This window comes from Oratosquilla oratoria, chromosome 19 (assembly GCF_046742065.1).
Source record: "Oratosquilla oratoria isolate Oo_2021 chromosome 19, ASM4674206v1, whole genome shotgun sequence".
NCBI classification, from domain to species: Eukaryota; Metazoa; Arthropoda; class Malacostraca; order Stomatopoda; family Squillidae; genus Oratosquilla; species Oratosquilla oratoria.
Genome location: NC_134795.1, coordinates 40,792,530 through 40,819,761, shown reverse-complemented (window position 1 = coordinate 40,819,761; position 27,232 = coordinate 40,792,530). Strand labels below are relative to the sequence as shown.

General features: G+C 40.7%; 2 protein-coding genes and 1 pseudogene across 10 annotated transcripts in view; 2 read left to right on the top strand and 1 right to left on the bottom strand.

Annotated features, from left to right (window-relative positions):
• LOC143035849 (shootin-1-like) overlaps positions 1 to 27,232 on the bottom strand; it is an 841,540-nt gene that overhangs the window by 21,187 nt on the left and 793,121 nt on the right. For 8 of the 9 annotated variants that reach the window (XM_076202920.1, XM_076202921.1, XM_076202919.1 and 5 more), the window contains one exon: positions 18,455 to 18,763. The exons of the other annotated variant lie outside the window; for it this stretch is intronic. In XM_076202920.1, the coding sequence (XP_076059035.1) occupies positions 18,455 to 18,763 (309 nt within the window). The remainder of the gene's footprint in view (positions 1 to 18,454; positions 18,764 to 27,232) is intronic. 9 annotated transcript variants of the gene reach the window in all.
• LOC143035970 (uncharacterized) lies at positions 5,477 to 6,385 on the top strand (annotated as a pseudogene).
• Positions 8,020 to 9,352, top strand: LOC143035969 (uncharacterized). Its single transcript, XM_076203243.1, has one exon. The coding sequence runs from the start codon at positions 8,020 to 8,022 to the stop codon at positions 9,196 to 9,198; it is 1,179 nt and encodes a 392-aa protein (XP_076059358.1). The 3' UTR covers positions 9,199 to 9,352.

The following is a 27,232-nucleotide window of genomic DNA, read 5'->3' as shown; positions in this document are numbered from 1 at the left end:
TCAGATAGGCCCCACCACAGAACACTTCTTATAACATTGGACATTAGTAAAGCTTTTGATGCTATCCCCCGCCACAACCCAACAAATAAAATATATAACACAGACATGCACAATAACACCAAAAGATGGCTGGCCAATTATCTGGCAGGCAGGAATGCTCATGTGTCATATAATGGCCAATCATCGCACATCAGAAACATTAAGAACGGAGTACCACAGGGCTCAGTTCTATCCCCCACATTATTTAATCTATACATGCATGACTTACCCACGCCAGACACCTCAGAAATACAAATCTCTTCCTACGCAGACGACATAACAATCACATGCACACATCGTAACACAGACAAAGCTGCAGAAATAATCCAGCCTTACCTTGACACACTCAACACATGGTTCATCACAAACAGACTCAAAATAGCTCCAACCAAATCTACAGCAACACTTCTCACCAACTGGACAAAAGAACACAAATACATACCTCATCTCTACATCAACAACACTCTAATACCACACACAAACACACCGAAAATTCTTGGTGTAACATACGATACATCCATGTCTTTCAAACAACACCTCACAAACATAAAAAACAAATGCACACCTAGACTTAACGCACTCAAGTCAATCACTGGAACAACATTTGGACAAAACAAAGAAACTAATATAACAATATACAAACAATGCATACGCTCAGTGATGAATTATGCGAGTCCTGCATGGGCTCCTAATCTCAGTGAGACACACCACAACACCCTTCAAATCATACAAAACAAAGCCCTAAAAACAATTACAGGCTGCACAAATACATCACCTACAGACCATTTACACCATGAAACAAAAGTCCTCAAAGTCAAGGACCACCTCGACATGAGAGGCACACAAACACTTGCTGCAGCCACCACAAACACATCACACCCGCTACACTACATAGCAGAACACCCACACACACCAAGAAACATTAAAACTACACCCATAGACCTTTATTACACACAGATACTCTCTTCTCTTCCTCCACAACCACCAAATACCAGCCTCCGGAAACATATTCATAATCATATCACTCACCGCTCCATTAACACACAGAAAGACAACACACTGCTACATGCCAGACCCCCTGATATCCACCCTTCTGAATCCTCTCTCCCACGTAAGGACAGAGTCCACTTGGCCAGACTGCGATGCGGTCACCACCCAGCACTTCTAAGCTACCAGAAGAGGCTGGACGACCGTGTTGTGAACAGCTGCCCAGGATGTAACACTTCACCCCATACCATACAACACATAATGGAAGACTGCATTATACACAATCATGCACGCAAACAACACAACATACACTCTATAAAGGATTTGTGGGAAAACCCAGTTTCGGCTGTGGCCTTCCTTGGGGAGACGGGACTGCTCGGACAGACAGTCTAGGGAACGACAACAACAACAACAACAACATTAAAACAACACCCAAAGATCTATATCACACACAGATACTCTCTTCTCTTCCTCCACAACCACCAAATACCAGCCTCCGGAAACATATTCATAATCATATCACTCACCGCTCCATTAACACACTGAAAGACAACACACTGCTACATGCCAGACCCCCTGATATCCACCCTTCTGAATCCTCTCTCCCACGAAAGGACAGAGTCCACCTGGCCAGACTGTGGTGTGGTCACCACCCAGCACTTCTAAGCTACCAGAAGAGGCTGGATGACCGCATTGTGAACAGCTGCCCAGGATGTAACACTTCACCACATACCATACAACACATAATGGAAGACTGCATTATACACAATCATGCACGCAAACAACACAACATACACTCTATAAAGGATTTGTGGGAAAACCCATTTTCGGCTGTGGCATTCCTTGGTGAGAACAGGACTGCTCGGACAGACAGTCTAGGGAACGACAACAACAACAACAACTTTCCACTATTTCTTTATTTCCTGTAAGTCATTTTCTTTGATTTTTTCTTCCACCTTTTCAGTCACTGCCTGCATTTGATCTTTTATCTCCTTTTTTAATGCCTCATTCCTATTTATATCTTCACTTTTCAACCTTTCATTTTCTCCCTTTAATTTATTTAATTCCTTTTTTAAGTCATCTATCTCCCTATTATTCTCTTCATTGGCTTTCCTTAGCAGAGCTACTTCTTTGTACATTATTTTATACTCACTTTTGAGTTCTATTAATTCATCCAAAATGTCATTGATATCTCTATTTCTCATTATATTTCTATACCTGGGTTCTCTATACATTTCTAACCCTCTATACATAATATTTCCTTCCCCTTCAAACCCCGAAAAAAAAACTCTTTCAAACCTTTGGTACTCCCTTAGTGTTTGAGAAAGACACATCTTCTTTTGAATGACACCAAGTGGAGTCTCTATTTTGCTTTCTTCCAAGCATTTTTTTGCTGGTTCTTTGTCTTTAAGAGTTCCTTTGCTTCTTCCATTTTTTATAAAAAAAAAACAAAAAAAAAAACAAAGAAAAAAAATAAAATAAAATGGAGATACAAAGACTACATTCTGGTCACAGCAAATACACCCCTCCTTCACCGTATCTTTGTAAACAACTAGGCTTGCTTTGAAATTCATTCGTTTGTGAATCGCTAAATAGCGGGTTCAGAGCGTTCGTTCCAGCATGTCTTGCTTCGACCGTGGTCTCGTGAGGAAGTCTGAGCACTCCTCTGCAAGAATGCCACAATTTTTTCCTCATGCCCCACCATTACTGAAGTAATATCACACGATGTCTTCTTAGAAGATGGAGCCAAGCTGATGAGGCAAACTCGCTACAGGTTGTTGCCCCAGAAGAAGAGGATCATGGAGAAGGGAGTGAAGCAGCTTGTGGATCAAGGATTAGTGAAACCTAGTACTAGTCCTTGGGCTTCACTAGCTGTACTGGTACCTAAGCCCGGAAGTGAGTGGAGACTATGTGTTGATTACAGAAGGGTGAATGTAGTTATGAAGGCAGACCCTTACCCTCTCCCCAGAATAGATGATCTTATTGAGGAAGTTGCTGCTGCAAAGTACCTGTCAAAAGACTTGATGTAGGGATATCATCAGATCCTTTTACAAGCAGAGCTACTGAGATATCTGCTTTTGTTACCCCACACAGGCACTTTCAATACAAAGTGACCCCATTTAGAATGAAAAATTGTGGAGCATCACTTCAGTACTATGTAAATTGGATAGTCAAGGGATTCCCTGGTGTTAGAGCATACTCAGATGACATAATTGTCTTCTCTGATACATGGAGTGATCACTTGAATTGGTTGAAGGGTTTACTTGATAGACTAGAACAAGCCCAACTTACTGTGAACCTGAAGAAGAGTGCCTTTGGGAGGAGCACCATTGACTATCTAGGACATTAGGTCAGCTAGAATTGCATCACACCATTAGAAACCACAGTGAAGGACGTTATGGAATTCCAGGTCCCGAAGACAAAGCGAGGTATCAGAAGATTCATGGGCATGCTTGGATTCTATTGGAGGTACTATCCAAACCTTGCAGAAGTAGCTGCTCCTTTAACTCACATGCTCTTTTATAATCATTTCAGGTGGGATGAAGGTGCTGATGTAGCCATTAAGGAGTATAAAAAGCTCCTATTGGATCATCCTGTCTTGTTAACTCTCGATTATAGTAAGCCTTTTTATATCTTTCGTGATGCCAGTCATGTAGAAGTAGGTGCTATGATTGCTCAGGAAAAGGATGGTATCATGAGGCCCATCTCATTCATGTCTCAAATCCTCAAGGATTACCAATGGAATTCTACCATTGAGAAGGAGGCCCTCAGCCTCATATTAGCTGTGAAGAAACTCCCAATTTTTTATTGACAAAAAATTTATCATCCTGAGTGATCATAACCCCTTGAAATATATCATAGGTGGGAAAACAAAGAATGACAGACTGGCCAGGTGGGCATTAGCACTTCAGGGATATGATTTAAGTGTTCAACACATCCAGGGAAAACAAAATTTAGTAGCTGATACCTTGTTGCATCCTGATACAAAAAGTTCAACCCTTGTTTCACAGGCTTAATAATTTTTATCTGGGGAAAGGAGACATGTCATGTTCCATGACATGTCACTGACACAAAGAGACGCAAACAATGGTGCCATAATCGACATTCTAGCATGATCCAATTTTGCTCAACATCCTTAATGAAAATGCATATTGATGTTAAATTCAACCAATTAGTAGGTTACCTTAAATTAGATAACAAGATGGAGGATTACAAACATAAGTAATTTATAATGAATGACCAATTACAGGAGTTTTTGCTCCACAGACAACAGAGGAGTGCAAGACTTGGGCACCCCTGTTCAAGGTCAGAGGTCACTATAAATTATTATGTGAAGAAGTAGGATCCTTGGAAATTTTTAAATACATTCCTTCTTGTGTTAGGTAGCTAGAGAATGGTAAATTGTAAGCCTTCTTCACACAAAAATAAAGGAGTGAATAAATTGTGTGAAGACAGGCAAGTAGGTTTATATTCTTAATGAAGCGGCACTTGCTACTGGCCCTGTGTTGTGCAGTTGCTGTATGAATTTAAGAGATGCGGGTATTGGCCTCTGACTCCCGACTGCATCCCATTCTCACCCTCAGGTCTTGGTGTAAGAACCATATTTTTTATATTATATAAATTGAATTAGTTACCTTGTACCTCATAATTTTATATCAGCAAATCACAATTCTGCTGAGGGTTCGCAAAACATATGAGATATGCTCCGCCCAGCTGGTCCGTCAGTTGTTCACGCGCTGCCGCGCCAAACGGTCGTCAAGATTGTATACTCTGTCACACGTAGATTTCAACCGTATCCTTGCTTACTAGTGCTTGTCCTGACATTCGAGTGTTTACGACGCTCAATTTGCAATTTAATAATGGCGTTTACGACGCTCAATTTGCAATTTAATAATAGCGTTTACGACGCTCAATTTGCAATTTAATAATAGCGTTTACAACGCTCAATTTGCAATTTAATAATAGCATTTACGACGCTCAATTTGCAATTTAATAATAGCGTTTACGACGCTCATTTAACCATCTAATAAGCGTTAACGACGCTCATTTTTTCATTTAATTAATAAGCGTTTACGACGATCTCATTTTTAGTTTTGACGAAACTCACCAAATCATCACAACCGCCATGTCGTCTTCCGACGAATTGCATACCCATGCTAGCAGGAAGTCGGGCGCCTCCTCTCACGGAGGAGAATCAAGCCAACATTCTCGCAAATACAAGCATAAATCAAGCAGGTCAAGCAACAGTACTTCCCATCAGGATAGAATTTCTTGCGTTGGCGCTACGCATCGAAGTCTGGAAGACATGGCAACCCCCCCTCCCCCGGCCCCCACTGGTTCCACGTCACGTACTGCTTTTCAAGTACATGACGACTCCTCAGCCCCTTGGTACACAGTACTGCAAGCCATCGCTGAACTAAGGAGTGATATGGATCAACTAAAAGCGGAGAGGCGGCAAGATGTTTCGCAGAGGCCGGAAACCCACAACGATGCCAGACCGGGCACTAGTTCAACCAGGAAGGAAGCAGGGCCTGTTACGCCCTCTCCAGGTAACTTTTCGGGTTTTATCTCCGACGGAAGCAGCAGTGAAGAAGGTGAGTTGCATGAAGATTTCCCCACTGGCAGTATTTTGATGCAGTCCTCTAAAGCTTTCGACCCAGTTGAAGAAGTCTCCGGAGATGTTGCCAAACATGTGGCGGACATGGTCAATCAAATATTTGACCACGGCATGAGGGAGGACACCTATAAAGAAATTGCGGAGGACGAGAGTACCAAGAGGCCCGGTAATTGCCCTGCTTTATCCCCAGTTGAGTGCAATGTGCAAATTTTGGAGGCGTTAAAACAGGACGCTAAAAAAGCAGACTTACGCATGAAGGAAGTCAATAAAGATATAACCAAAGCAGCTTCCATCATCATCAAGTCACTTTCGGTGCTTGACAAAGTGGCCCAGGATGAAGGTAACGCTGTGGTGGCCCATGAGGTGGGCATGATCAAGGGTGCTCTGGCACTGTTAGGTCATGCCAACTACCGTAACAACTTGGCTCGCCGTTTTAACATCAAACGGTAAATAAACCAAAAGTACTCGCACCTAAGCTCTGACAAAGTGCCCATGTCTTGCTTTCTGTTTGGGGATGACCTCTCGCAATCCACGAGACAAATCGAAGAGGGGGAAAAACTCAAAAGCAAAATCATAGCCAAATCCCCCTTTCCATCTTGGAAGCCAGGCGCATGGAAGTTTGGAAGTGGGAAGACAAGAACACAGTTTAAAGGACACACAAGATTTCAACCCTATGGACAGCGGAGGCTAGGACATAGGGGAGACCAGAGGCCTTACTACGCTCGGCAGGCCTTGGATTAAAAAAACTCCAAAGGCAAAAAATCACTAGTGATGCATATATTCTAGACATAGTCGAACATTGTCACCTGAATATTAATGTCAATGATATCGGTTACCTGTGTTTTGAGAATGTGGAATATAATTTTAGCCTGGCAGAACAAATGATACTATCACAAGAAATTTCGAAATTATTGGAGCTTAAAGTTTTAAAAGAAACAAAGAGAAGGGCAGATCAGATCATTTCCCCTGTATTTTTGAAGAAGAAAAAAGATGGAAATTATAGGATGGTACTCAATCTAGAAAAATTAAACAACCACATTCCCTATATCCATTTCAAAATGGAGAACTTTGAACAAGCTATCAGAATGATAAATAAAGGGGACTATATGGCATCTGTGGATCTTAAACATGCCTACTACTCTATTAGAATAGCGGAAGAACAGCAAAAATTCCTGTGTTTTCAGTGGCATGGCAAAGTCTATCAGTTCACCTGTCTCCCAAATGGAATCTCAGAAGGACCCAGAATTTTTACCAAACTCATGAAACCTATCTTTGCTACTTTAAGAGAAAAAGGCTTTACCATCACCAGCTTTATTGATGACACTCTCATGTGCAGTGCTTCTCTTTCTGGATGCTATGATTGCATTAATTCTACCATTGAATTACTCACGAAAATGGGCTTCTGCATTAACATTGCGAAATCTGTGCTAGAACCCACTAAAAGTATCGAATACCTTGGCAATGTCATTGACTCAGACAAAATTATTGTTACCTTACCAATACGTAGGAAAGAAAGAATTCTACTTGGATGTAAACAACTAATAGCTAAAACTAGTGACAAAATCAGAGAAGTAGCCAGGGTGATCGGGCTTCTAGTTGCTGCCCTCCCAGCTGTGGAACTTGGAAAGTTACACTATCGTCACCTTGAATCGGCAAAGATTACAGCATTGTGAAGGAGTTATGGGAACTTTGAGGATAAAATGTTGATCACTAATGAAATGAAAACTGACCTGACTTGGTGGATCAAACATGTTGAGACCCAACATAGACAAATAATTCACCCAACTCCTGAAATTGTCTTATACTCAGATGCTTCAGACTTAGGTTGGGGTGGCTGCATAAATCATCAGTCAGTCAATGGTAGATGGACGACAGAGGAAAAGAAGCTTCATATTAATGCCCGTGAACTCATAGCTGTGCTCCTTACATTAAAATCTTTTGCAAATGAGGTCAGAGGAAAGCACATCAAAGTTTTCTGTGACAACACTACAGCAGTTACTACATCAATGAAATGGGAGGCACTAAATCGGTAACATGTAACAATGTCTCCTCTGATATTTAGACCTGGTGTCTAAACAATGATGCCTGGATCACATGTTCCTACATTCCCGGGAGTGATAATATTTTGGCTGATACAGCATCTAGGAACTTCAATGACAGACATGAATGGAAGTTGAATGAGAAATTTTTTAGAAAATGAAGCATCATTTTTGGCACACCCAACATAGATCTATTTGCATCTAGGTTGAACAAACAAGTGCCTCAGTTTTGCTCCTGGAGGCCAGACACAGAATCAAATTATTGTGATGCATTCAACCTTAATTGGGCAACATTAGGTCTTCCTACATTTTCCCCCCTTTCTCCTTGATCGCTAGATGCCTGCAGAAGTTAAGAGCAGAAGGAGCCAGAGGTTGGATGATAGTTCCATTTTGGACTTCTCAGCCCTGGATGGGAGCACTACTCATGCTGCTCGTAGAAGATCCAAGAATCATAATGAGGAAAAAGAAAGTGCTGGTGTGGCCCCTGTCGACGGAAGAACATCCCATCATGTCCCATACCAGATTGATGGCCTGTCTACTTTCCGGGAAAGCCTGCGAGAACGAGGCATATCTGAAAAAGGTACGGACCTTATCTTGGCATCATGGAAACCTGGAACTAGCAAACAATACAGATCACATATCAACTGGTGGGCACAATTTTGTCATAGACGGGACATCAATCCCACTACTCCCACTGTAACTGACGTCATAAACTTCTTAACAGAAACTTTCCACAGAGGTGTGGGTTACAACAGTATTAACACGGCGAGGGGGGCCCTATCCTCGCTGGGGATAGTTGTGGATGGTTGCAGGGCAGGCAACCATCCCTTAGTCATTAGGTTAATGAGGGGAGTTTTCAACCTGAGGCCTTCAATGCCTAGATATAAGGACACCTGGGATGTCAAACCTGTATTAACAAAACTGAAACAGTTGGAACCATTACAGCCTCTCCCACTGAAAGAACTTACACTCAAACTAGTAATGCTGATGGCACTTACACAAGCTGCCAGAGTTCAGACCCTACACTTACTAGTACTCAAGAATATAAGCATAAAGGAAGAAGCTATTTCAGTCTGGTTAGGGGACAACATTAAACAATGTCGCCCTGGATTTAACATTCAGTTTGTGAAGTTCTTTCCCTACACTAAGGACGAAAGTTTGTGTGTGTGCAGGACTTTGCGCACATATCTGGAAAAAACGGAGCACCTCCGAGACGAGACAGAGAAGAAGGACGGAAGACTCCTCATAAGCTTCATCAAACCGCACAAACCGGTATCAAGAGACACAATTGCAAGATGGATCAAGCATGCACTTACTATCTCTGGAATTGACTCTACCAAATACACAGCGAGCAGTGTCCGCTCGGCTGCTGCCTCTCAAGCTAGATCCATGTCCGTACCTATATGCCACATCATGTCCAAAGCTGGATGGTCAAGAGAATCGACCTTTGCCAAACACTACAACAAGGAAATTGTACAGGAAGGAGACCCATTCCAAGATGCAGTACTGGATTAGCTTGAGCACACTAAATTTTAAATGGAAGAATTATGGAACGGCCCCAACTCCACCTGCCTAAAAACTACTGAGGCACGACACCCACATGTCTTAAAAACCTCATATGTTTTGCGAACCCTCAGCAGAATTGTGATTTGCTGATATAAAATTACTGAAGTACATGAGACTTACCATAGGTTAGTTGAGATGTGCTTCTAGTTTTATGAAGCAAATCAATTCTGCTGAAGGGTAAGCATTCATATGCCCTCCTCTCCTCCCCTTACACGTAACCAACTGGGAATCTCTTCATTACAAAATAAGTTCCAGATTATCATGTGGGTGCTCGTATTATTCAAAGACTGACGGACCGGCTGGGCGGAGCATATCTCATATGAATGCTTACCCTTCAGCAGAATTGATTTGCTTCATAAAACTAGAAGCACATCTCAACTAACCTACGGTAAGTCTCATGTACTTCAGTAATTTTATTTACATCCTGTTGAAGTAAGGAAATCCTATAGTAAGGGTAAGCATGCTAAAAGTCATGACAGTCTATCCCACAATCCTACTGATATGCCTGTCAGGTGACAGGTTTTCTTTCATCCTAAGTCATTCTCCTCTTTTGCTTTTCTAATGGGTTCACTTCCCAAGGAATAGATTAAGGATGGCCTTTTGCTGCTATTACCCATTCCTAGTGCTTTTTTTTTTTTTTTCCCCATTTCCCATTCTTGGCGCCCTTGCAAAAATAGTATTTAGATTTTTTTTTTTTTTTTTTTTTTTTTTTTTTTGGCAATATTTTACCATCCTCCTTTTTCACTCTTCTCATGATTTTTGTATCTACAAACATACTGACAGACAAGAAACATTATTGGTGCAAGCATTTAAGCTTGTGGAACTACACTTGTTACTGCTCTCCATCTTGACAACTTATCCTTTATGACTCTCCTCATGTATCTTTCCATCAAAAAGTCTACCACTCAGTCCTCCAACATGCTCCAATTTCCACACAAGTTGACCATGAGGTACTTTATCAAATGCTTTTTCTAGGTCCAGGTAAATGTAGTCCACCCACACCTCTCTATCTTACAGTACATCAATCACTCTTGAGTAAAAGCTTGAAAGGTTCAACACATGGCCTTCCAGATCTGAAGTGAAACTGACTGACTATCAGAATGTTCATCTTTTCAAGATGTTTGATCTATCAAACTTTCACAATCCTTTCACATAATTTAACTATTGTGCTAGTGATACTTGCCTATAATTCAGTGATGTTTCCTTGTTTTCACCTTTGTGAATTGGCACCATGTTTCCACTTTTCCAATCAAGTGGCTCAATGCCTTCTTTCAATGAACATGTAATAAGACTGTGGATCTTGTCTGCTAGTTGTTTCCTACATTTTTTAAGTATCCAGTTTGAGATCCCATCTTATCCTGAAGCTTTTGTCACATCCAAATTGAGCACTTCCCTCACTTCTACATCTGCTAAACCTGTTTTTCTGCTCCCCTCGCTTTTCTCCAAAAAGTTGCACTTTTTTGTGAAGACTGACTGGAGACATTCTTTCATTATTTCTGCCTGAGCTACGGCCTCTTCAAAGACCTCACCACCCACTATTAACATGGTGATTTCTTCCCTGTATCTCCATTTACCATATATGAACCTGTAAAACAGTTTTGGTTCATCTGTGCATTTTTCTAGTACACCTCTTTCAAAATTGCTTTCTTCCTCTCTGCGAATTATAGTATAGTCACTCATAGCTTGTTTTATGGCTTCTTTTTCTTTCTCCGTTTTCACTAAGCCACATCCCTGGCCTTTTTTGCATATCTCAGACTTCTTGTTAAACCAATCCTGTTTTTGTTTCTTCCTTTCTCTAGCCTTTGGTACATGTTTGTTCACTCCTAGGATGCAAATGTCAAGATTTCCCATTTCCAATTTCCTCTTCATTTCTATGGTATTCATCAATTCCTCCCAGTTTGTTTCTTCAAAGAATTTTTTTCAACTCAAAGTAATCTTTCCAAAAATAGAGCCTCCCTTGCCTGTGTGATTCATTCCTTTGCTCTATTTCCTCATCCTCCAGCTGAAATTCAATTGTATCATGGTCACTTTTTCCTATTGGGCAAAGGTAGTTGAAGCTGATGTGATGATGTCTGGCTCTTTGGTTAGTAACAGATCTAATTTTGTGGGAGTGTCATCTCCTCTTACTCAGGTCATTTCCTTTACCAACTAGGTCAATGTGTTCTCCTTTACTATATTCAACAGAGTATTTCCCCAGGAATCTGCTTTACCATTTGCTTTCTAATCCTCCCAGTTAACTTCATCACAATTAAAATCCCCAATAAGGACTATGTTACTACTTTGTTCAATATTTTTCTTTAAAAAAGAGCTATATCCATTAACACTAACTGATATTAAGTTTCATCTAAAGCTCTTGTCTTGGGGGAAACATATGTCACCATAAAGTCTCTATCTTTTTTATTGTGCCCTTACTGAGCTTTAGGTGAATTACTTCAACTCTGCCTTCACTCAAATTTGTTTCTTCCACCTTTATGTCACTACTCATCACAAACATTACTCCACCCTTTAGAGGAGTTTAGTCTCTACTAGACACAATATATCAGGCTCATTTGCCCTTAAGTAGTCATTTATCTCCAACCTAGCTGATTAAACCATCAACATCAGCATATGCTACTTTAAGTTTCCTTGTAGTGCTTTGCAATACTGCATTCCTGTTTTTTTTTTAAGCCATTTTCTCACCTTCTGATTGACAACTCTTTAGAGAAAAATGCTTTTTTCTTCTTTGGTCCACCTATCATTTTTAGCTTTGGCTTCCTCTATGAGTTTTTGTATCTTTGCTCATTCCTCTTTGTTATCATCTTTCATAATCCAAATATTTTTTAATCTGTCTTCTCTTGCTAACTTCCAAGACTTGCTGATTAATTCTTTTGCTGTATCTTGCGACTTGAATTTTATTTTCATTGGACATACACTAAAAACCCACTGTTGATTGGATTCAAGAAAAGAAAGGAAATAATGATGTCCATATATTTCGATCACTGGCTATGATCCTCTTCAGCGGAACACAAAGTCAAAAGAAAACACATATCTTATATACAGAGGAGAGGGGTGGAGTGAGTGAACATGGACATGACATTTCAGGTAGCGTCTATGATGCTGCGCGGGCTTTGTGGCAAATCATCCACTTTTACAATAAAAGGGAGTAATTTATTAACTGCCAAAGTGGTTATATAATCAGGTGACCATTGTCCATTTGATATGTTAAAGTCAGGGAATTGTTTGATCAAGGAAGATTCAATGATTTTCCTTTTAAAACTACATTTTGATTTGAATAACAATTTACTCTGTCTCAGAAGATGGTGACATAAAATATTTAGAAGATTTTATAAGATCAAGAGTCACCATCTTCCAGGACAGAGTAAATTGTTAAGCCTAGACATGGTGTTTTTATTTACTAATATCAGTGTAGCAGAAGTTTTGAAGTTCCTAGAAAATAAATTACAACATTAGCAGGACCAACTTCCCATCCCAGTAAACAAAATTATTACATTAATAGAATTATTTGCTGGCACAAATGTTTTTTTGTTTAATGACAACTATTATAAGGAAAAATTTGGCTGTTCAATGGGATCTAATCTATCCTCAGTTGTGCCGTTACGAGATGTAACGGGGCTTTTTTTTTATATATCCGTGTATTCCCAATGTTTACATATTTTCTGTTTGAGCTTGTTTCCCCTCGGAAGGGGTTTTCATTGTTGTTTTTGGTAATGCTTTAATTTAAGTATGTTGCGAGCAGAAGCTTCTGCTTAAAAATACTACCGTTGTAAGTTGTCTGCAAGCTGTGTTGCAAGATAACATCTCATTATTTGTGCAATGTGCACTTAAAGAATTAGACTTAAAAAGGTGTGTAAGAACCGGTTGCCGTTTGTGACGTAACATCACGTCTTGGCGCCAGTCTGGTCCGAACTAGAAAGATGAACACACCCCTCTTGTAGCCGACTCAGTAAGTCTTAAAACTCTTTGTATTTGAGGTTTAGAGTATTCTAGTGCATCCTTTGTAATCCTTTATATCATGTGTAGCTTTTAGCCTTTAGTAACTACAGTACTTTTTACAGTTTTTCATAAATTCCAACGTACTATCGAAATCCCCTTGGTTCCATCCTGCGTGATGGATCGGATCTGCATTAAATTCGCATCAAATATCCCCGTGATTCTATAACCTTCAGTCCCAAGTCTGTCTACGTCACGGATACTAGATGCAAGTGCCATTTGACCTGCGCAGCCCCAGTTGTGGCTGCGCCAAATCAGTGCTAGCAAACTTATACATGGAATATTTGGAGACAGTACTTCTGCAGGACATAAAACCCCACGGAATGTTTTTGCACAGGTATGTGGATGGCATTTTCATGATTTGGGATGAAGAGTGGGGTTTCTTCAATGATTTCTTCAATAAATTTAACCTCATAACTGCTAACAAAAATGCTACCAAAAGATAACATAAATATTATTTTCAGTTACCACAATAATTTATTCAGAAAAGTAGTTAATGTGCCTCACAGACCAACAGAAGACATAAACCTTGGAGTTTATAAATTACCCTGTTCAGGATGCGAAGAAGTATACTTGGGACAAATTGGTAGAGAATTGAAAACAAGAATAAAAGAACATAAAAACTCAGTCAAATATGCGCAACAAAACTCCGCGGTATTCCAACATGTTGCCAACAATAATCACCACATAAATTGGGATGAGGCAAAAATCATATTCAAATCAAAATGTAGTGTTAAAAGGAAAATCATTGAATCTTCCTTCATCAAACAATTCCCTAACTTTAAGAGGAATGGGAAGTGGACAATAGATTGCCATTTTTAGATATTTTAGTAATGAGGCAACAGGATCATCTTTCTTTCACAGTGTACAGAAAGCCCACATACACTGGGAGTTATGTACACTTCTATAGCAATCATCCTGATAATATCAAATATAGTGTTGCCTCGGGTCTCTTTCTAAGGGCATTAAGAGTATGCAGCCCATCATATTTGGAATCAGAAATTTCAACTATAAGAAATCAGTTAAAAAGATTAAGGTGCCCAGACAAAGCCCTAAGGCCAAAATCAGTTTCTATAAATCCACTTCCCACTCATCTCAGCATCGCAAAAGGAATAGAAATTGCCTAAAACTTCCTTATAATAAATCCATCAATGATTTCTCCCAAATGCTACTAAAAGATAACATAAATATTATTTTCAGTTACCACAATAATTTATTCAGAAAAGTAGTTAATGTGCCTCACAGACCAACAGAAGACATAAACCTTGGAGTTTATAAATTACCCTGTTCAGGATGCGAAGAAGTATACTTGGGACAAATTGGTAGAGAATTGAAAACAAGAATAAAAGAACATAAAAACTCAGTCAAATATGCACAACAAAACTCCGCAGTGTTCCAACATGTTGCCAACAATAATCACCACATAAATTGGGATGAGGCAAAAATCATATTCAAATCAAAATGTAGTGTTAAAAGGAGAATCATTGAATCTTCCTTCATCAAACAATTCCCTAACTTTAAGAGGAATGGGAAGTGGACAATAGATTGCCATTTTTAGATATTTTAGTAATGAGGCAACTGGATCATCTTTCTTTCACAGTGTACAGAAAGCCCACATACACTGGGAGTTATGTACACTTCTATAGCAATCATCCTGATAATATCAAATATAGTGTTGCCTCGGGTCTCTTTCTAAGGGCATTAAGAGTATGCAGCCCATCATATTTGGAATCAGAAATTTCAACTATAAGAAATCAGTTAAAAAGATTAAGGTGCCCAGACAAAGCCCTAAGGCCAAAATCAGTTTCTATAAATCCACTTCCCACTCATCTCAGCATCGCAAAAGGAATAGAAATTGCCTAAAACTTCCTTATAATAAATCCATCAATGATTTCTCCCAAATGCTACTAAAAGATAACATAAATATTATTTTCAGTTACCACAATAATTTATTCAGAAAAGTAGTTAATGTGCCTCACAGACCAACAGAAGACATAAACCTTGGAGTTTATAAATTACCCTGTTCAGGATGCGAAGAAGTATACTTGGGACAAATTGGTAGAGAATTGAAAACAAGAATAAAAGAACATAAAAACTCAGTCAAATATGCACAACAAAACTCCGCAGTGTTCCAACATGTTGCCAACAATAATCACCACATAAATTGGGATGAGGCAAAAATCATATTCAAATCAAAATGTAGTGTTAAAAGGAGAATCATTGAATCTTCCTTCATCAAACAATTCCCTAACTTTAAGAGGAATGGGAAGTGGACAATAGATTGCCATTTTTAGATATTTTAGTAATGAGGCAACAGGATCATCTTTCTTTCACAGTGTACAGAAAGCCCACATACACTGGGAGTTATGTACACTTCTATAGCAATCATCCTGATAATATCAAATATAGTGTTGCCTCGGGTCTCTTTCTAAGGGCATTAAGAGTATGCAGCCCATCATATTTGGAATCAGAAATTTCAACTATAAGAAATCAGTTAAAAAGATTAAGGTGCCCAGACAAAGCCCTAAGGCCAAAATCAGTTTCTATAAATCCACTTCCCACTCATCTCAGCATCGCAAAAGGAATAGAAATTGCCTAAAACTTCCTTATAATAAATCCATCAATGATTTCTCCCAAATGCTACTAAAAGATAACATAAATATTATTTTCAGTTACCACAATAATTTATTCAGAAAAGTAGTTAATGTGCCTCACAGACCAACAGAAGACATAAACCTTGGAGTTTATAAATTACCCTGTTCAGGATGCGAAGAAGTATACTTGGGACAAATTGGTAGAGAATTGAAAACAAGAATAAAAGAACATAAAAACTCAGTCAAATATGCACAACAAAACTCCGCAGTGTTCCAACATGTTGCCAACAATAATCACCACATAAATTGGGATGAGGCAAAAATCATATTCAAATCAAAATGTAGTGTTAAAAGGAGAATCATTGAATCTTCCTTCATCAAACAATTCCCTAACTTTAAGAGGAATGGGAAGTGGACAATAGATTGCCATTTTTAGATATTTTAGTAATGAGGCAACAGGATCATCTTTCTTTCACAGTGTACAGAAAGCCCACATACACTGGGAGTTATGTACACTTCTATAGCAATCATCCTGATAATATCAAATATAGTGTTGCCTCGGGTCTCTTTCTAAGGGCATTAAGAGTATGCAGCCCATCATATTTGGAATCAGAAATTTCAACTATAAGAAATCAGTTAAAAAGATTAAGGTGCCCAGACAAAGCCCTAAGGCCAAAATCAGTTTCTATAAATCCACTTCCCACTCATCTCAGCATCGCAAAAGGAATAGAAATTGCCTAAAACTTCCTTATAATAAATCCATCAATGATTTCTCCCAAATGCTACCAAAAGATAACATAAATATTATTTTCAGTTACCACAATAATTTATTCAGAAAAGTAGTTAATGTGCCTCACAGACCAACAGAAGACATAAACCTTGGAGTTTATAAATTACCCTGTTCAGGATGCGAAGAAGTATACTTGGGACAAATTGGTAGAGAATTGAAAACAAGAATAAAAAAACATAAAAACTCAGTCAAATACGCACAACAAAACTCCGCAGTGTTCCAACATGTTGCCAACAATAATCACCACATAAATTGGGATGAGGCAAAAATAATATTCAAATCAAAATGTAGTGTTTAAAGGAAAATCATTGAATCTTCCTTCATCAAACAATTCCCTAACTTTAACATATCAAATGGACAATGGTCACCTGATTATATAATCACCCTGGCAGCTAATAACTTACTCCCTTCTATTGTAAAAGTGGACAATTTGCCACAAAGCCCGTGCAGCATCATAGACGCTACCTGAAATGTCATGTGCATATTCCCTCACTCCACCCTCTCCTCTGTATAAAAGATATGTATTTACTAATGTGTTATGACATTACTTGGCAGTGATTCATCGGACATGCACAATTTCTCTTATACTTGCCTAACCTTGACATGGATGATGATGTGAAATGTTACATGAGCTTCTTTGCAGATGATGCCAAACTGTTAAGGAAAGTAAAAACTGAAAAGGATTGCGAATCACTGCAGGAAGACCTGAATAATGTATGGAACTGGAGTCAGAAATGGGAAGTAGACTTCAATATTAACAAGTGTAGCATAATGGAGTTTGGAAAAAGCAAAAATAGAATATCAGAGCAATATAAAATTGGAACCAAGGAGGTAAAGGAGAGATTCGAAAAAGATTTGGGTGTTAATTATCTCAAATGACTTGTCCTATGATAAACAGATAAACAAAATTGTTGGAGAATCCTACAACTTGCTAAGAGCAATAAAAAAAGGCATTTACATATTTGGACGAAGAAATTATTAAAAAAATGTTGGTCACACTGATAAGGCCTAGACTAGAATATGCGGCGACATTGTGGTCACCCAGTACCAAAAATAATATAAAGAAAATAGAAAGAATCCAGAGAGCAGCAACAAAAATGGCACCTGCACTTGCAAACTTGTCATATGAGGGGAGATTGGCTAAACTGGAGTTACCGACTCTGGAGCAAAGAAGAGAGAGAGGTGACCTACTGATCATCTACAAAGTCATGAAGGGCACAGAAATACTCGATAGAGAGGACTTGTTAAGCTGGGACAAGGGAAGCACAAGAGGACATTGAAAGAAAAACAAACAAGAAACATAGCTATGGAAGAGATCTGAAGAAAAGCAGTTTTCTACATAGAGTGGTGGACACTTGGAACAAACTGGACAATGAAATAGTGTGCACAAAAACCATTCAAGAGTTTGAGAGCAAACTAGACACTGTGAGATACAAAGGCAGGACACCACTAGCGTAGCTCCCCTTCCCATAAAATACAACTAGGTAAATGCAACTAGGTAAATACTTACTAGTATAGCCACCCCTTCTCTCCCTTGTCCTCTCTTTACTCCTGAGAACCTCCCAACTACACTCTCAATCTCACATTTGCCCTTCCCTTTCAACTTAGTTTTACTCAATGCCAACACATCCATCTTTCTTCTCACAAGCATCCTGCCTATCTCTTCCCTTTTACTCTCATCTGTACCACATCCACGCACATTAAAAGACCCAACCTTTTGGTAAATACAACTAGGTAAAAGGTAGCAAACAGTAAAATCATTCTCACACAAAAAGGTTATGAGCAGCTGGTCTGGAATGATATAAAATAAGTGAAATATGTTTTCCATTACCTTCTTGTTCCTTTTTTGTTGTCTTCTTGGCCACTCCAATCATTGAAGCTAAGGTTACTATTGCATTCGTGGAAGATGGTGGGGGAGGGGGAGGTGGGGGAGGAGGAGGTGGAGGGAATGACAATGGTGGCAGTGGTGGTGGTGGTGGTGGTGCAATAGCTTCATCACTTGAGTTACTAGGAAATTCTTGGCTTTTATTAGCCTCTTCATTGTCAAATTGCAAGGTGATTGCATTGGTGAAGGATCTTTCTGTTGCTTTGGACTCATTCTTGTTCTTGTAACTATCTAACTCTTCCTTTACCTCTGAAACTAAAAACAACAAGCCTTAAGTCACACATTAAAAATAGTAATGTTTAATGGATACATGTCCTCTGAATAGCAATACTGTTCAAATATCCTCTCACTGCTGTTGCTGTTGTTGTTGTTGTTGTCGTTCCCTAGACTGTCTGTCTGAGCAGTCCCGTCTCCCCAAGGAATGCTACAGCCGAAACTGGGTTTTCCCACAAACCCTTTATAGAGTGTATGTTGTGTTGTTTGCGTGCATGATTGTGTATAATGCAGTCTTCCATTATGTGTTGTATGGTATGGGGTGAAGTGTTACATCCTGGGCAGCTGTTCACAACACGGTCGTCCAGCCTCTTCTGGTAGCTTAGAAGTGCTGGGTGGTGGCCGCACCGCAGTCTGGCCAAGTGGACTCTGTCCTTTCGTGGGAGAGAGGATTCAGAAGGGTGGATATCAGGGGGTCTGGCATGCAGCAGTGTGTTGTCTTTCAGTGTGTTAATGGAGCGGTGAGTGATATGATTATGAATATGTTTCCGGAGGCTGGTATTTGGTGGTTGTGGAGGAAGAGAAGAGAGTATTTGTGCATAATAAAGGTCTTTGGGTGTTGTTTTAATGTTTCTTGGTGTGTGTGGGTGTTCTGCTATGTAGTGTAGCAGGTGTGATGTGTTTGTGGTGGCTGCGGCAAGTGTTTGTGTGCCTCTCATGTTGAGGTGGTCCTTGACTTTGAGGACTTTTGTTTCATGGTGTAAATGGTCTGTAGGTGTTGTATTTGTGCAGCCTGTAATTGTTTTTAGGGCTTTGTTTTGTATGATTTGAAGGGTGTTGTGGTGTGTCTCACTGAGATTAGGAGCCCATGCAGGACTCCCATAATTCAACACTGAGCGTATGCATTGTTTGTATATTGTTATATTAGTTTCTTTGTTTTGTCCAAATGTCGTTCCAGTGAATGACTTAAGTGCATTAAGTCTAGGTGTGCATTTGTTTTTTATGTTTGTGATGTGTTTGAAAGACATGGATGTATCGTATGTTACACCAAGAATTTTCGGTGTGTTTGTGTGTGGTATTAGAGTGTTGTTGATGTAGAGATGAGGTATGTATTTGTGTTCTATTGTCCAGTTGGTGAGAAGTGTTGCTGTAGATTTGGTTGGAGCTATTTTGAGTCTGTGATGAACCATGTGTTGAGTGTATCAAGGTATGGCTGGATTATTTCTGCAGCTTTGTCTGTGTTACGATGTGTGCATGTGATTGTTATGTCGTCTGCGTAGGAAGAGATTTGTATTTCTGAGTTGTCTGGTGTGGGTAAGTCATGCATGTATAGATTAAATAGTGTGGGGGATAGAACTGAGCCCTGTGGTACTCCATTCTTAATGTTTCTGATGTGCAATGATTGGCCATTATATGACCCATAAGCCTTTCTACCTGCCAGATAATTGGCCAGCCATCTTTTGGTGTTATTGTGCATGTCTGTGTTATATATTTTATTTGTTAGGTTGTGGCAGGGGATAGCATCAAAAGCTTTACTAATGTCTAATGTTATGAGAAGTGTTCTGTCGTGGGGCCTATCTGAATTGATGCCATCTAAAATTCTTTGTGTGAGGTTTATCAGAAGAGTGTTTGTGGAGTGTAGTGGCCTAAAACCGTGTTGTGAGTCAGCAAGGGGAATATGTGGTGCGACAAGTTTAAGTATTAGGCGTTCAATGACTTTAGAGGGGGTGCAGAGAAGTGTGATTGGGCGGTGCGATGTTGGGATTGTTGGGTCTTTGTTCGGTTTTGGAATGGTGATTATTTTACCATGCTTCCAGATGTCGGGTATAGTGTTGTGTGAATAGCTGTAGTTTGCAATGTTTGTGAATGCGTGTATACCTTGTGGTCCAATGTGTTTTAGGTTGATGTTGCTTATGTTATCAAGGCCACAGGCAGATGAGTGCTTGAGATTATGTATTATGAGTTTTGTCTGACTGTCTATTAAGGGTGTATAGTCTGAGTCTGTGGGGAAGTCTTTTTTACGTTGGATGGTGCGTCGGTCGTCAGGGTGAGAAGTGAGATGGCTTGTCTGTGCAAAATGACGTATGAGTGCGTTTGCTTGTTGTCAGTTTGAGGGTAGATTATCTGTTGTTGTGATTATTGCTGCGTGAGAGCGTGTTGTGTTACTGTTGGATAGTGTAATGCTGTTGAGTGTTTTGTACAATTTGCTGGTGTTTGTTTTGTGATCAAGTGTATTGATAAAGTTTTGCCAATTTTGTGTTTTTTGTTTGTGTATTTTATTGGCAATCACAGTGTTTAGTGTTTGTATTTGGTCTGCTATATTTTGAGGGATAGGTGTGGGGGTATCGTGTTTAAGTGTGTCACGTTGTCTGATAAGGCCTTGGATTTCTGGTGTGAAGTTGGGGTTGTGTGATGTTCTGTTGCCTCTAGGGATGTATCTCTTGTCTGCGTTTTGTATGATTGTATTAAGAGTGTGCACAGCAATGTTTATGTTTGTGATTGGTGTACTGTTAAGTGTTTCAAAATGTTGTTCTGTCTCTTCAGTAAAAGCTTCCCAGTTAGCTCTCTTGTAATTAGTGTATGTGTGTCTGTGGCCAACTGGAGTGCATCTTGTTTTGGTGGTGATGATGATTGGAAGGTGGTCAGGACCAAGGGTTCTGACCACTCTCCATGATGTTGTTGGGGTTAGGCAGGGGGAGCAGAAGGTGATATCAGGAGAGGAGGGAGTGTAGAGGGCTTGGTGTGGGATATGTGTATGATTATGTGTGTTGTTCATGATAGTCAATGAGTCAAACTGAGTCTGTATATCAAGCCCTCTGTCTGTGTCAGGGTTGTCGACATACTAGGCAGACGACTTGGCGTTGAAGTCACCACCCATGATCAGGTTGGGGGTTGAGGCTAGTTGGCTAAGTTGAGGCCTGAAGGTGTTTGGAACTGTGGGGGATGATGAGGGGGAATGTACACGTTAACTATTGTCAGTGTTGATTTGTTGCCTGTGCGGATTCGAATGGATTGGATTTCTGTAGTGTTATCGGTGGTAGGGAGGAGAATTTTGGTTGTGGCACTTGTGTCCACAAAACAGATGGAATGGTGGATCAGGGTGATGAGTCCACCGCCATTGTCGTCGGTCCGGTCTTGTCTGATGGTGATGTAATTATGAAATGATGGTGTTTTTTGTGAGTGTTTTAGTTTTGTTTCTTGTATAATCGCAATGTGTATGTTGTGTTGTTTAAGAAAGCGTTCAAGTTCATGTTTTTTTCGTGTTAATACCGTCAATGTTGTGTTGTAATATGTTGATGTTGTGTGTTCTGTATGTGTTGTATATTGCCGTTTGGGGTTGAGGTTGGGGTGGTAATGGGGAAGGTGTAGGATCTGGGTTAGAGGAGGGGAAAGGAGAGATTAGGGACAAAGAAAGGGGAGTACTGATCGGGGGTAAGGGCAAAGGGAAATTGGGAGTGGGTAAGGGTGCTGGCTGTGGTTGGGGAGGTGGGAGTGGGGTTGCTGGAGGGCAGGTAGAACATGTCCAAGTGTTTGTGTATTGGTTTGTGTCAGCAAGTGTTGTACAAGTGACGTGGGCCCAGTTTTTGCACATATTGCACTGAACTGAGCCCTTTGTCTGTCTGCTCGAAGTAATGGGTTTAGAGCATGTTGGGCATGTGTATTTTGGGGTGGGCCCAGGATTGCTCTCTACATCTCCGGCTAAAAGTAGAAGAAGAGGGGTGATCACCGGAAAATCACCCCTCAGTGCAGAAAAAACGTAACATTGCATGTTGGGAAAAAGGATTGTGGTACTCCCCAAGGCAGGCATAGCTCCTCTTGGGGATCGGTGCCACCTGCGTAGAGCTGATGGCCAGGGGTGGTTGCTGCTGTTTGGCCCCCAACTCTTGGGGTTGGGGGGTGGTCCCACAACGTAGACGCTGCAGCTCCAGGACCTGCTGTTGCTGTTGTTCCCTAGGCTGTATGGCTGAGCAGTCCTGTCTCTCTGAGGAATGCCATGGCTGGAATGGGGTTTTCCCACAAATCCTCATACAATATATGTTGTGCTATTGACATGCATAGTTTTGTACAATGATATAATTAAGGTCACAGATGGTAGTAGAAGACATATTTGAAAAAGTAGGCAACTTGGCAAGGAGTGAAAAGTACAATAAGATATGGGTAAAAAGAGAAATGAATACTGAGGAATTAGAAAAAGAAAAGTCACTAAAAGAAGAAGCAAAGGAAAAAAAACTCAAAGAGAACAGAGACAGAAAGCAAGGAATTCCATTGGAGAGTAATCAACATGAGATTGAGGAAATGACACATCAAAACGAAAAAAACAAAATGATGTGTGGCTCTGATCTGTAGGGGTGCCCCATATAGACCCTAAAGTATCAACTGCATGCCACTTTGCCACAAAAACATGCAGCCAATACCCCAGACGGGGAAAGTAGAAACTGATAAGGACTGTGAAGCACTGTAGGAAGACCTGAATAAAGTGTGGAGCTGGAGTCAGAAATGGGAAGTGGACTTTAATACTAAGAAATGTAGCATAATGGAGTTTGGAAAAAGCAAAAACAGAATATCAGGAAAATATACAATTGGAACCAAAGAGGTAAAGAAGGTAGGATCTGAAAAAGATTTGGGGGTAATTATCACAAACGACTTGTCCTATGACAAACAGATTAACAAAATTGTCGGGGAGGCATACAACTTGCTAAGAGGTCCTGGAGCTGCAACGTCTACGTCGTGGGACCACCCCCCAACCCCAAGAGTTGGGGGCCAAACAGCAGCATTTACCCCTGGCCATCAGCTCTACGCAGATGGCACCGATCCCCAAGGAGGAGCTACGCCTACCTGGGGGAGTACCACAATCCTTTTTTTCCAACACACAATGTTACGTTTTTTCTGCACTGAGGGGTCATTTTCCGGCGATCACCCCTCTTCTTCTACTTTTAGCCGGAGATGTAGAGAGCAATCCTGGGCCCACCACAAAATACACATGCCCAACATGCTCTAAACCCATTACTTCGAGCAGACAGACAAAGGGCTCAGTTCAGTGCAATATGTGCAAAAACTGGGCCCACCTCACTTGTACAACACTTGCTGACACAAACCAATACACAAACACTTGGACATGTTCTACCTGCCCTCCAGTAACCCCAATCCCACCTCCCCAACCACAGCCAACACCCTTACCCACTCACAATTTCCCTTTGCCCTTACCCCCGATTAGTACTCCCCTTCCTTTGTCCCCGATCTCTCCTTTCCCCCCCTCTGACCCAGATCCTACACCTTCCCCACTACCACCCCAACCTCAACCCCAAACGGCAACATACAACACATACAAAACACACAACATCAACATATTACAACACAACATTGACGGTATAAACACTAAAAAACATGAACTTGAACACTTTCTTAAACAACACAACATACACATTGCAATTCTACAAGAAACAAAATTAAGACACTCACACAAAACACCATCATTTCATAATTACACCACCATCAGACAAGACCGGACTGACGGCAATGGCGGTGGACTCATCACCCTGATCCACCATTCCATCTGTTTTGTGGACACAAGTGCCACAACCAAAATTCTCCTCCCTACCACAGATAACACAACAGAAACCCAATCCATTCGTATCCGCACAGGCAACAATTCAACACTAACAATAGTTAACATGTACATTCCCCCCCAATCATCCCCCACAGTTCCAAACACCTTCAGACCTCAACTCAGCCAACTAACCTCAATCCCCAACCTGATCATGGGTGGTGACTTCAACGCCAAGTCGTCTGCCTGGTTTGTCGACAACCCTGACACAGACAGAGGGCTTGATATACAGACTCAATTCGACTCATTGACTATCATGAACAACACGCATAATCATACACATATCCCATACCAAGCCCTCTACACTCCCTCCTCTCCTGATGTCACCTTTTGCTCCCCCTGCCTAACCCCAACAACATCATGGAGAGTGGTCGGAGCCCTTGGTTCTGACCACCTTCCAATCATCATCACCACCAAAACAAGATGCACCCCAGCTGGCCACAGACACACTTACACCAATTACAAGAGAGCTAACTGGGAAGCCTTTAATGAAGAGACAGAACAACATTTTGAAACACTTAACAGTACACCAATCACAAACATAAACAATGCTGTGCATGCTTTTAATACAATCATACAAAACGCAGACAAGAGATACATCCCTAGAGGCAACAGAAAATCACACAACCCCAACTTCACACCAGAAATCCAAGGCCTCATCAGACAACGTGACACACTTAAACACGATACCCCCACACCTATCCCTCAAACCATAGCAGACCAAATACAAACACTAAACACTGTGATTGCCAATAAAATACATGAACAAAAAACACAAAATTGGCAAAACTTTATCAATACACTTGATCACAAAACAAACACCAGCAAATTGTACAAAACACTCAACAGCATCACACTATCCAACACTAACACTACACGCTCTCACGCAGCAATAATCACAACAACAGATAATCTACCCTCAAACAGACAACAAGCAAATGCACTCATACGTCATTTTGCACAGACGAGCCATCTTACATCTCACCCTGACGACCGACGCACCATTCGACGTAAGAAAGACTTTCCCACAGACTCAGACTATACACCCTTCATAGACAGTCAGACAAAACTCATATTGCATAGTCTCAAGCACTCATCTGCCTGTGGCCCTGATAACATAAGCAACATACACCTAAAACACATTGGACCACAAGGTATACACGCACTCACAAACATTGCAAACTACAGCTATTCACACAACACAATACCCGACATCTGGAAGCATGGTAAAATAATCACCATTCCAAAACCGAACAAAGACCCAACAATCCCAACATCGCACCGCCCAATCACACTTCTCTGCACCCCCTCTAAAGTCATTGAACGCCTAATACTTAAACTTGTCACACCATATATTCCCCTTGCTGACTCACAACACGGTTTTAGGCCACTACACTCCACAAACACTCTTCTGACAAACCTCACACAAAGAATTTTAGATGGCATCAATTCAGATAGGCCCCACCACAGAACACTTCTTATAACATTGGACATTAGTAAAGCTTTTGATGCTATCCCCCGCCACAACCTAACAAATAAAATATATAACACAGACATGCACAATAACACCAAAAGATGGCTGGCCAATTATCTGGCAGGCAGGAATGCTCATGTGTCATATAATGGCCAATCATCGCACATCAGAAACATTAAGAACGGAGTACCACAGGGCTCGGTTCTATCCCCCACATTATTTAATCTATACATGCATGACTTACCCACGCCAGACACCTCAGAAATACAAATCTCTTCCTACGCAGACGACATAACAATCACATGCACACATCGTAACACAGACAAAGCTGCAGAAATAATCCAGCCTTACCTTGACACACTCAACACATGGTTCATCACAAACAGACTCAAAATAGCTCCAACCAAATCTACAGCAACACTTCTCACCAACTGGACAAAAGAACACAAATACATACCTCATCTCTACATCAACAACACTCTAATACCACACACAAACACACCGAAAATTCTTGGTGTAACATACGATACATCCATGTCTTTCAAACAACACCTCACAAACATAAAAAACAAATGCACACCTAGACTTAACGCACTTAAGTCAATCACTGGAACAACATTTGGACAAAACAAAGAAACTAATATAACATTATACAAACAATGCATACGCTCAGTGATGAATTATGCGAGTCCTGCATGGGCTCCTAATCTCAGTGAGACACACCACAACACCCTTCAAATCATACAAAACAAAGCCCTAAAAACAATTACAGGCTGCACAAATACATCACCTACAGACCATTTACACCATGAAACAAAAGTCCTCAAAGTCAAGGACCACCTCGACATGAGAGGCACACAAACACTTGCTGCAGCCACCACAAACACATCACACCCGCTACACTACATAGCAGAACACCCACACACACCAAGAAACATTAAAACTACACCCAAAGACCTTTATTACACACAGATACTCTCTTCTCTTCCTCCACAACCACCAAATACCAGCCTCCGGAAACATATTCATAATCATATCACTCACCGCTCCATTAACACACTGAAAGACAACACACTGCTGCATGCCAGACCCCCTGATATCCACCCTTCTGAATCCTCTCTCCCACGTAAGAACAGAGTCCACTTGGCCAGACTGCGATGCGGTCACCACCCAGCACTTCTAAGCTACCAGAAGAGGCTGGACGACCGTGTTGTGAACAGCTGCCCAGGATGTAACACCTCACCCCATACCATACAACACATAATGGAAGACTGCATTATACACAATCATGCACGCAAACAACACAACATACACTCTATAAAGGATTTGTGGGAAAACCCAGTTTCGGCTGTGGCCTTCCTTGGGGAGACGGGACTGCTCGGACAGACAGTCTAGGGAACGACAACAACAACAACTTGCTAAGATCAATAAA

Coding starts and splice junctions, on each gene's coding strand:
- LOC143035969 (XM_076203243.1), top strand. CDS start 8,020: ATGCCTGCAGAAGTTAAGAGCAGAAGGAGCCAGAGGTTGGATGATAGT.